Source organism: Caretta caretta, chromosome 1 (genome assembly GCF_965140235.1).
Source record: "Caretta caretta isolate rCarCar2 chromosome 1, rCarCar1.hap1, whole genome shotgun sequence".
NCBI lineage: Eukaryota > Metazoa > Chordata > Testudines > Cheloniidae > Caretta > Caretta caretta.
The window spans coordinates 152,304,675-152,316,746 of NC_134206.1; the positions used below are offsets into that span (position 1 = coordinate 152,304,675).

General features: G+C 44.1%; 1 protein-coding gene across 12 annotated transcripts in view; it reads left to right on the forward strand.

Moving 5' to 3' along the window:
• Positions 1–12,072, forward strand: part of PRRG1 (proline rich and Gla domain 1) — a 98,168-nt gene that overhangs the window by 85,414 nt on the left and 682 nt on the right. For all 12 annotated transcript variants that reach the window (XM_075132169.1, XM_075132147.1, XM_075132156.1 and 9 more), the window contains one exon: positions 11,009–11,384. In XM_075132169.1, the coding sequence (XP_074988270.1) occupies positions 11,009–11,384 (376 nt within the window). The remainder of the gene's footprint in view (positions 1–11,008; positions 11,385–12,072) is intronic.

A 12,072-nucleotide genomic window follows, 5' to 3' on the forward strand; every position in this document is an offset into this window, starting at 1 on the left:
ATTACTGGGCAGAATGCAGGTGAGGTAATCAAAATGTGTACACTAAATGCAATTTATAACATGGCTATCAGCACCATCTGTGTGTAAGTGTATAGATAGATTGATAAACCTAGAATAGATATATATATATATATATATATATATATAAATAATGTGTGTGTGTATATATATATATATAGTACATCCCTTGTATTACAAGGGATGTACTATCAACATTTTAAACAAACATTTACATTTTAAATTCCTCAGAGTGGCCATAGTTTCCCAATGAGTTTCTAACTAAGAGAAAACAGAAATACAGTATAGTCAAGATTCAGCTTTGCATTTTATGTTTTGCATCTTATAAAGCTGTTTGATTTGATCATTTTGACAGTTTTCCCCATATGATGCAGAATTCTCCGTCTGGAAGAAATATTAACTTGTCTCCCTTCTACAGAATAAAAAAACAGTGATGACTGGTTTTATGCCTACAAGCAGAAAAACTCCTGTGTTGCTCTCCCCAGATGTGATGAGCACACTGTCTAGAGGAATTACACTGTAGTGGTCTAAATAGCAATAGAAAATATGACAATTTTTATTGGCCTCATTTCTCATGTTTATCTTTTGCTAAGGTCCCAAACTGCTATTTGTTGTTTGTCATTGTTCAGAATACCAGAAACTGAAAAGATCTCTCTCTCCAAAATTACATCTATATGTAATATAGATATAAAATTACACCCATATGTATTATACATACATGTATATAACAGCCATAAATATAATTTTATTTATTTATAGTGTTACCTAGGCATCTTTTAAAATAAACATGTTTTTTTTTATTTTTGATGTCCATATAAGTATAGTACATCACAGACCATAGTGTTTATTTCATTACTCACTCAAGGATAGGGGAAGGTTCAAAGGGAAAATTCAGTGACTCTCAAACAAGTCTTTATCTTAGATTGTCTGATATGTAATAGTAATATTTCACTCTTATAAAACACTTTTCATGTCTAGATCACAAAGCTCTTTACTATAGCTGGTTGAAAAATGATAAGATCTTTTGCAAACATTTTCAAAAATTTTCACAGCATGATTCTGACCAGCTCTTCTCTTTACTGAGGAAGATAAATACTCTCATCCCCATTTAATAGGTGGGAAACTGTTTCAAAGAGAGGTAAAGCGACTTACCTGAAGAACACAGTGAATCACTGGCTGAGCTGAGAACAGAATCTCATTCTTCTGATTCCTAGTTTAGTGCCCTTGTCATAAACATACAGCTAAGGGTAGCCTAGAATTGCTCCTTACCTGTAAGGGGTTAAGAAGTTCAAATAGCCTGGTTGGCACCTGACCGACAGGACCAATGGGGAAAGAAGATATTTTCAAATCTTGGGAGGGGGAAAGGTTTTGTTTGTGCTCTTTGTTTTGTATGGGGTTTCTCTCTTGGGACTGAGAGGGGCCAGACAGAAATCCATCTTCTCCAACCCATCCCAAATCCAAGTCTCCAATATTGCAACCAGTATAGGTAAGCCAGGCAAGGCGGATTAGTTTATCTTTTGGTTTTTTGTGAATTTTCCCTGTGCTAAGAGGGAGGTTTATTCCTGTTTTCTGTAACTTTAAGGTTTTGTCCAGAGGGGAATCCTCTGTGTTTTGAATCTGAATACCCTGTAAAGTATTTTCCATCCTGATTTTGCAGAGGTGATTTTTACTACCTTCTTTCTTTCTTTCACTTGACTAATTTTTCCATTGTTCCAAGACCCAGGGGTTTGGGTCTTTGATCATTTTGTAACCAATTGGTTAGGATATTATTCTCAAGCCTCTCCAGGAAAGGGGGTGTAAGGGCTTGGGGGGATTGCTGGGGGAAGAGGAACTCCAAGTGGTCCTTTTACCTGGTTCTTTGTTAAATCACTTAGTGGTGGCAGTGTTACTTAAACCCAAGGTACAAGGGAGAATTTGTGCCTGGGGAGTTTTTAACCTAAGCTGGTAAGAATAAGCTTAGGGGGTCTTTCATGCGAGTCTCCACATCTGTACCCTAGAGTTCAGAGTGGCGAGGGAACTCTGACAGCCCTATTCACTGAACCGTGTAACCTCCTGTTCCAGAAGCAGATACTTATTATTTGTATTGTGGTAGTACCTAGGAGCCTAGACACGGACCAGGCATTGTGCTAGGTGCCATACAAACACAGAACAAAAAGATGACAGGTTTCAGAGTAACAGCCATGTTAGTCTGTATTCGCAAAAAGAAAAGGAGTACTTGTGGCACCTTAGAGACTAACCAATTTATTTGAGCATGAGCTTTCGTGAGCTACAGCTCACTTCATTGGATGCATACCGTGGAAACTGCAGCAGATATTATATACACACAGAGATCATGAAACAATACCTCCTCCCACCCCACTGTCCTGCTGGTAGCCTATTTCCCCTTGTTTTTTCCTAACCCCCCCCCCCCCCCAGACGTTCTGGTTAAACTTGGATTTAAACTTGGAGAGTGGTCAGTTTGGATGAGCTATTGCCAGCAGGAGAGTGAGTTTGTGTGTGTATGGGGGTGGGGAGGTGAGAGAACCTGGATTTGTGCAGGAAATGGCCCACCTTGATTATCATGCACATTGTGAAGAGAGGTTTCAGAGTAACAGCCGTGTTAGTCTGTATTCGCAAAAAGAAAAGGAGTACTTGTGGCACCTTAGAGACTAACCAATTTATTTGAGCATGAGCTTTCGTGAGCTACAGCTCACTTCGTCGGATGCATACCGTGGAAACTGCAGCAGACGTTTCCTATTCTCTGTGTATATATAAAGTCTGCTGCAGTTTCCACGGTATGCATCCGACGAAGTGAGCTGTAGCTCACGAAAGCTCATGCTCAAATAAATTGGTTAGTCTCTAAGGTGCCACAAGTACTCCTTTTCTTATTGTGAAGAGAGTTGTCACTTTGGATGGGCTATTACCAGCAGGAGAGTGAGTTTGTGTGTTGGAGGGTGAGAAAACCTGGATTTGTGCTGGAAATGGCCCAACTTGATGATCACTTTAGATAAGCTATTACCAGCAGGACAGTGGGGTGGGAGGAGGTATTGTTTCATGATCTCTGTGTGTATATAATATCTGCTGCAGTTTCCATGGTATGCATCCGATGAAGTGAGCTGTAGCTCACGAAAGCTCATGCTCAAATAAATTGGTTAGTCTCTAAGGTGCCACAAGTACTCCTTTTCTTAGAACAAAAAGATGGTCCTTGCCTCTAATGAGCTTACAATCTACATATAAGACAAGAGACAACAAGTTATTAGTTAGATCCATGCCTGTGTTTTAAGGCTGGTCTCTTAAGTGCAACAATTTAAAATACAAATATAATTCTTAGTTAAACGAATAAAACAAAGGCACATATTTCACAGACTTGGATAGTTAATATATACATGTAAAATGTGGCATAGAGCAAAGATACAATAATCATGAACAGGCAGTTGAATTTCTTAAACTTTCTATGTTCCTTTATTCAGAATGTACTGAAGGCTCTATTATCATTATCAAAACTTTTTAACAGAAACCTTATTGTGCACAGATGCTGCCCATCAGGAATTGTAGCATGGGCAATTTTGGAAGAAGTTGCAATGGTAACAATGTGACTCTGTTATTGGTAACAGAAGCTGAGCACCTTATGATTAAAATGACTTATCTTAATTGTTTCAGGATCTTGTTTTAGGTGCAGGGGGGTCCTAAGGTTATGACATTAAAGCTCACAGCTGAAAGATATCACTTATTACACCAATTCAAGGAACTGCCCCTATTTATGATTAGTGGAATAGCCTAAATAGAAGCTTTTCTTTTCAGCCAAGGGAAGGATTGCATTATTTTTGCATTCTGTGCTGATAGCATCAGGAATAAATGCCTGTGAAAACCATAGAAGGAATCATCTTTACATAAATTTTCTTCCTACAAAGTAGGAGAAAGATGAAAAAACGTAACCTGTATTGCACTTTACTAGAGTCTTATTGTGCCCTGACAATGGTTCATGGATTTTGGAAATTACTTGAGACCCTTTTATCCTTTTAAAATGCCAGTTATTATGACATGACTAAGGGAACACTGCAGCAAAGGTTAAAGAGCAGATACAGACATTGAGTCCAGGGTCCGGGGCTGGAACCCAGAGTACAGGGTGGGACTGGATTCCCTTGTGGCCCCAGGGTAGGGGGCATATAAGCTCATTGTAAGGGTTGTTGAACCGTGCAAAGGGGCAGCAAGCTAAGCTTAAGATAGAAGTATTAACTGTTACCACTCAAGAAAGAGATCTTGGAATCATTGTGGATAGTTCTCTGATAACATCCACTCAGTATGCAGCGGCAGTCAAAAAAGCGAACAGAATGTTGGGAATCATTAGGAAAGGGATAGATGATAAGACAGAAAATATCCTATTTCCTCTATATAAATCCATTGTACGCCCACATCTTGAATATTGCATGCAGATCTGGGCACCCCATCTCAAAAAATATATATTGGAATTGGAAAAGGTTCAGAAAAGGTGTCAAGGTTCCTTCCTCACTCTGAACTCTAGGGTACAGATGTGGGGACCTGCATGAAAAACCCCCTAAGCTTATTTTTACCAGCTTAGGTTAAAACTTCCCCAAGGTACAAACTATTTTACCTTTTGTCCCTGGACCTTATTGCTGCCACCACCAAGTGTCTAACAAAAATAACAGGGAAAGGACCCACTTAGAAACGTCTTTCCCCTCCAAAATCCCCCCAAGCCCTACACCCCCTTTCCTGGGGAAGGCTTGATAAAAATCCTCACCAATTTGCATAGATGAACACAGACCCAAACCCTTGAATCTTAAGAACAATGAAAAAGCAATCAGGTCCTTAAAAGAAGAATTTTAATTAAAGTAAAAGAATCACCTCTGTAAAATCAGGATGGTAAATACCTTACAGGGTAATCAGATTCAAAACATAGAGAATCCCTCTAGGCAAAACCTTAAGTTACAAAAAGACACAAAAACAGGAATATACATTCCATTCAGCACAACTTATTTTCTCAGCCATTTAAACAAAACAGAATCTAACACATATCTAACTAGATTGCTTATTAACTCTTTACAGGAGTTCTGACTGGCAAAAGCAACACACAGACAGCGAGAACCCTTTGTTCCCGCCCCCCCCCCCAGCTTTGAAAGTATCTAGTCTCCTCATTGGTCATTTTGGTCAGGTGCCAGTGAGGTTCTTAGCTTCTTGACCCTTTACAGGTGAAAGGGTTTTTCCTCTGGCCAGGAGGGATTTAGAGGTGTTTACCCTTCCCTTTATATTTATGACAAAAGGGCAACAAAAAGTATTAGGGATATGGAACGGCTTCCATATGAGAAGAGATTAATAAGACTGGGACTTTTCAGCTTGGAAAAGAGATGACTAAGGGGGGATATGATAGAAGTCTACAAAATCATGACTGTGTGGAGAAGGTAAATAATACTGTTATATACTCCTTCTCAGAACACAAGTCCTAGGGGTCACCAAATGAAATTAATGAATAGCAGGTTTAAAACAAACAAAAGGAAGTATTTCTTCACCTAATGCACCATCAACCTGTGGAACTCTGTGCCAGAAGATGTAGTGAAGGCCAAGATTATAACATGGTTCAAAAAAGAGCTAGATAAATTCATGGAGGATAGGTCCATCAATGGCTATTAACTAGGATGGGCAGAAGCTGTGAATGGATGACAGGGGATGGATCACTTGATGATTACTTGTTCTGTTCATTCCCTCTGGGGCACCTGGCATTGGCTACTGTTGGAAGACAGGATACTGGGCTAGATGCACCATTGATTTGAGCCAGTATGGCTGTTCTTATGATTTTTGTTTCTGTTAAAGACATTTTTGGGCTCTTAGGTACAATTGGGCCCCTGGAAGGGAGAGCCAAGTTACCATGCTGAGAAATCGCCACAACACCGGCGTGACTATCAGCAGGGGGTGCTAGCCATGAGAAAGAGCTGTAATGCCACACCTGGCCATGTGGGGGAGCCTAGCAGGGAGTGAGCTCTGTTACACACAGGCCATAAAAATACAGCTTCCTATTCCAGATGAATGCTTATTCAAAACAAACAGCGCCATGTATATTCAAGCATTAGTTCTTCCTCTCTTTATTCATATTTTTGTATTTGCATATACTGCCTTTTCTCAGTGCACCTCAAAATGGCTTAGAAACATCAATGAATGTCACCCCTGACAAGTAGGTAATTACCATCATCCCCATTTTACAGATGGGGAAACTGGCCCAGAGAAATGAAGTGACTTGCCCAAGTGAGAAGAAGGGCTAGGAACAGAACCAAGATCTCCTGAATTCCAGTTTTAACCAGCAGAATCACCTTTCCCAGAAGCAGTACACAGTATGCTTCCAATTGCCCATATCGCATGGGGGACACAGATTTAGTCGGGATATTCGAGAGGGCAGCAGCCATTCAGCAGCAGAATGGCCTGCCCCATGGCTGGGTCTCATACTCCTCCTTGCAGTCTTGGCCAGGGGTCTCTGCTCTGACCTGCTCACTCCTCCCATGACAGTTCGGCTGCGGAGGGCTCCCTGCACTGCTGCCGGGCCAGTGACACCCGATTCGTGCAGGTGCAAGGTGTGAGGCAGAGCAGAGACCCCCAGCCAGCACTGTCCCACCAGGCCAGGACTGCAGCCTTCTCCATGCCTTGCGCCTGCGGGGATTGGGTGTCACCTGCAGGCACCAACTCTCCAATGTGCCGGCTCAACCCCCAGCTCTGCCCAGGCCCCACACTCACTCCACCCCTTCCCCCAAGGCAGCACCCCCGCCCTGCCTCTTCCCACCCTCCTCACCCAAGCGTGCAACGTCTTTGCTCCTCCCCCCGCCCCCTCGAGCCTCCTGCATGAGGTGAAACAGCTGATCGCGGCGGGAGGGAGGAGGAGGCTCTGATCCGCAGGGCCCGCCAGCGGGTGGAAGGTACTGAGGGGGCAGGGGGAGGAAGCTGATCGGGGGCTGCCAGTGGGTGCTCAGCATCCAGCCCTGGAGCACCCATGGAGTCAGCACCTATGGTGTTACCTGCCCTGCTGCAGCACAGGTTGCCCTCTGCAGCTCTGCTGTCATGACCGTACCCATTTGGTCTCCTGACAGTGGGGATACCGGGGCTCCCTGCACTGCCACAGGAACCATACAGTAGCAGGGAGGCCTCCCCCATGGCCAGGGTCAGCTCCTCCTCCTGGGAGGAGTCTCTGCTCTATTATCTGAACTTCTGCATTGTCCTACTCCCTTCCTCCTCCCTCAGCATGAGGTAGGCGGGGGACAAGGAAGGGATTCAGATAATAGGGTTTGGGATAACCGGGAGCATATTGTATCCCAAAGGCACCCTCGCCTCCCCCCTGGATGGCTTCAGCTGAGCAGAGACTCTGAGGGTTGGTTAATTCTGTCCATTCTGAATCACAGAATTTGCCACAATTGTCACACTTCTCAGTGCCTGGAAGTGTGAGATTGCCTCCAAGCATGGAAAACCTACCTATGACTCATCTGGAGAAGGGTGCAGGGTATGAATAGGCTCCAACCTGAACCCTCGCTCCATAAACTGAGACTGTCATTTCCACACTGTATGCATTGCACAGTAACATGTGATAAACACCAGTGCACAATCATTGTATCACTCCCCACAAGGCACAGCAAATGATAAGCTAATCTGAGTAAGCACATAGGTTTTAGAGCACTTAGAAGAGTTGACTTTTAAACAGAAAGCAATGTTCAACCTTGACTATAGGAGAGCTAATGCGTCACTATAATTTTTGTTGTTTTTAATTAAAATATCTCAAAGGAGGGAATGGAAGAGACCACATAAAAATTCCCCAGAGTTGTTGTTTCCCCCTCTTTTTGGTGCAGGATTTACAATGTGATGTTTTTGTACTTGTATTGCAATTTCATCTTCATTACCTCAAAGCTAACTGCACATCTACTGTATCATCTGCTATGAGAAGTAGCATACTGCTGTATCATAACTCCCCAGTGACTATCTGATGCAATAGAAGTTTCATGGAAATTTTAGAATAAAGACATAAATCAAGTCGCGGGGGGAGGGGTGGGGTGCCAGGGTTCAGATCTGTGTGTTCATGTGCCTAATATGTGTATGTTGGGAAACCTTTACTTAAAACAAACCTAGCTAAACTCCAGCTTCAAGCGGAGAAATTTGATTGTGCAGATGGGTAGCAATACCATAGCTTGTCACCAGAGGTCTCCCTTGTATTTCTTAGGGAAATATCACATCCTTAAATGAAAAGTTTATTTCACTAAATGAGCAAAAACAGTAAGTCATTCTTCCTCAGGGCTTCCATTTTAAAGATTTTGTACGTGATTCTTTAAATGTTGCTGCGCAGTCATTCAATGACTGGAGAAGCTGCTCTTAAAGCAACCTTTCCATTTCAAATTATATTATATTCCTTAGGAGAAATATTATTTTCTATAACTAGATATATCCGTTTGTTTAGCTGCAAAACATGGGTTGCCTTCATTTTAATCATATTCCTGATCTCATTTTCAGTATTTTCTCCAAATGCATTTATGAATTCTTATGGAATCTCAGTTAAGGGATACTACTCTTCCTAATTCCTAATGCTACAAACCTTCAACCTACAAGAGGAAGGGAAGCATCTTCAGAATTACAGCCAAGTCTTCCGCCTAGCTTATGCAGTGGCAAGGGCTGCACTGGCCCCAGACACACCCACATTACTTCTTCATGCACCAGGGCTAAATGAAACTGTGGAAGGGTGTGGAATAGAAACAGGGTAGAGGGGAAAGGCATCTAGTTCATAGGAGGGTGATGTGGCACTGTTTTGGGGAAGGAGATAGAATCCCTAACCCAACAAGGAGCTCTCTGTGGATCTTGTTGCTCTGCCTGTGCCACCTGCTGGAGATAAGGAGGTTACTGCAGCCCTGCAAAAATCCTTGCTCTAATCCTTTTCAGAGAACAAGAGTGGGATCCAGAACCAGCTGGGATTTGGAGGGAAAGTGGGGGAGAGAAGAGGGTGGAATTAATACATTTGAGTGAGGTTAGGAAGGGTGGTTAATAACTGTTGGCAGAAAATGTGATTTAAGGGCCACATCACCCCCTTTGATGTTTCCACTTGCTCTCTATCAGTCAGATGAGGGTACCCACCCTCACACAGAACCTTGTGGGGAGTTTGGGCAGGGCAGAGCATTCTTTGTGCCAGCTGTCAAGGGTCCCAAGAGGGCTGTTTTGGGAGCAGGTGATCACTGGGCCATAGAGATGTCCTGCACATACCCCTTTTCTCTCAGCCATTCCCTTTATGCCAGCAGCTGGGAGAGTGGTGGTGGTGGGGGTCTCTATAGCTTTCCACCACTGCGGAATTTTCAGTGGAATGAGTGTATGAGGTTTCCAGCTTTTTGGAGTTCTCAGAGCAGTGCAAAGCATATGGAGCAGGGGACAAGACTGCAACATATTGTGTGTGAGGAAACGGGCTTTAGGTTGAGAGGGGATATTATTAGTATTTAGATAGTGCTGGGTGTGTGTGTATGTTTATTTTGTTGTTGAAGGTAATTTCGGAATAAACCAAACTCTACAACAGTAGAAACTGAACCCATAACAACTGCAGTGCAAACTTGAGGAGACAGAGAATCTGCATTCAGTGATCCATATAGGGGAGGGAAGGCTGGGGCCTGCAGTGAAGAGTTACAGAAGATAGAAGCATTACTGTGCTTTGTATGTAGCCATTAATGAAAATGAGAGCAGATAACACTCTGGGAACCAGGGAAGTTGATAGCCTGCTGATGATTACCTGAGAGCTCATCAGCCCTAATGACACGAGCAATTTGCTGATCTGAATTTCTGAATTGGTAAAAAGTTTGATATTTTAAAATATTCTGGGATCCAAGTATTGTAACAAATTTAAATGGGCAGCAGTGACTATAATGGGGTATTCGTCCCATACCAGACTTGAATGGGTTAATGAGGTGGGGGCATTATCTTGACAGGCTACACCTGAGGGGAATTAGGCTGGATAAGCAACCCCTGACTGGGAATAGAGCCCAGCTGAGAAGGAACAGGTGGTGCTATGATAAAGCCAGGAAGTTGGAAGCAGAAAGGGGTTGCAGTGTAGAGGCCTGTAGTTACGCTCTAGTTGTAGAGACGGAAAAGAGGAGGAAAATAGAAGCTCTCAAGTCCTGGCCCTGAGGGGAGGGTGGAGGAAGAGCCTGATAGAGGCAAGTAGGAGGCATTCAGGGAAACTGTAACAAGGTTGGGTCAGAGCAGACCTTGGCTGCTGGTTGTAGGGTCTCTGGGCTGGAGTCTGGAGTAGAGGGTGGGCTTGGGTTCCCCTACCAGCCACTGGGGAAGTTGTACAGTACAGACCAGGCAGTGGAGCAGAAGACTGCCTAGGATGATTGTCCAGTGGGACTTTAGGACCCCCAGAAGGGGAAAATTACAGTGACATGGCTGGAGGGCCGAGCCACGAAGTCATAAAGAGAGAGCACCTGAGTTGCAGAGAGAAAGAGGCAGCAGGGTGCATGGATAAGCTGTAGGAAGAGGTGTTAGGCCTGGTTGACATTATGGGGTTCAGTCGAATTTAGCCACGTTAGGTCGATTTTAAAATGAATGCATCCACACAATGAACCCTGTTCTGCTGACTTAAAGGGCTCTTAAAATTGACCTCTGTACTCCTCCCTGGCGAGGGGAGTAGTGCTAAAATTGACCTTGCTGGGTCGAATTTGGGGTAGTACGGATGCAAATCGACAGTATTAGGCTCCGGGAGCTATCCCAGGGTGCTCCATTGTGACTGCTCTGGACAGCACTTTGAACTCTGATGCACTAGCCAGGTACATAGGAAAAGCCCCGGGAACTTTTGAATTTAATTTCCTGTTTGGTCAGCATGGCAAACTCAGCAGCACAGGTGACCATGCAGTCCCCCCAAAATCGCAAACGAGCTCCAGCATGGGCCAAAAGGGAGACACTGAATCTGATTGCTGCATGGGGAGAGGCATCTGTGCAGGCAGAACTCCGATCAAAAAGAATAAATGCAAATATATTTGCCAAAATCTCACAGGGCATGTTGGAGAGAGGCTACAACAGGGACACACAGCAGTGCCACATCAAAGTTAAGGAGCTGAGGCAAGCCCACCAAAAGACAAAGGAGGCAAACGGTCGCTCCGGGTCAGAGCCCCATACATGCTGCTTCTATGATCAGCTGCATGGCATTCTAAGGGGGGACCCTACCACTACCCCACCACTGTCCGTGGACACCTGCAAGGGGGGAGTCTCATGCAACACAGAGGAGGATTTCGTGGATGAGGAGAAGGAGAATGCGCAGAAGAGAAGTGGTGAATCTGTTCTCCCTGGCAGCCAGGACCTTTTCATCACCCTGGAGCCAATACCCTCCCAAGGCAGGATCCTTGACCCTGAAGCTGGAGAAGGCACCTCTGGTGAGTGCACATTTGTAACTACACTACAGGGTTTAAAAGCAATAGTGTTTAATGTTTGATTTGCCTTGAAGAATTGGGATGCATTCGTGGCCAGTACAGCTACTGGAAAAGTCTGTTCACAAGTCTGGGGATGGAGCGGGAATCCTCCAGGGACATCTCCATGAAGCTCTCCTGGAGGGACTCTGAAAGTATTCTGGAATCATTGCAGCACAAAGCATGGCAGCGAATGGTCGTGGGCTTTGGTTGCATTCAAACAACATTCGGTCTACATCTTTCTGTGTTAGCCTCAGAACAGTGATATCATTCATAGTCACCTGGTTGAAATAGGGGAATTTTTGGAAGGGAACAGTAAAAGGACCCCATTCATGCTGGGCTGTTTGCGCTCAGCCAAAAGGGATCATCCCAGAGAATAGCCATGCAGTGGGGTGCAGGGAGATGTGTGCTGCACATCCACCTGAAAATCGCAGCCCCTCCTTTTAAATGTGAAACCCAACCCATTGCTTGCTATGGGAAAGGATGGCGCTGCAGTTTGAAACCATTCCCACATGTTATGCGTAAGAAGCCAACCCCGCATACACTTTGCCTTACCATGGCTGCATGGAAACTGAATTCTGTTGCCCAGCCTTGTGTGATGTGTCACCCATACCAGCAGGCGCTCAATATAAAAGGCAAAATGTGACCTTGTACC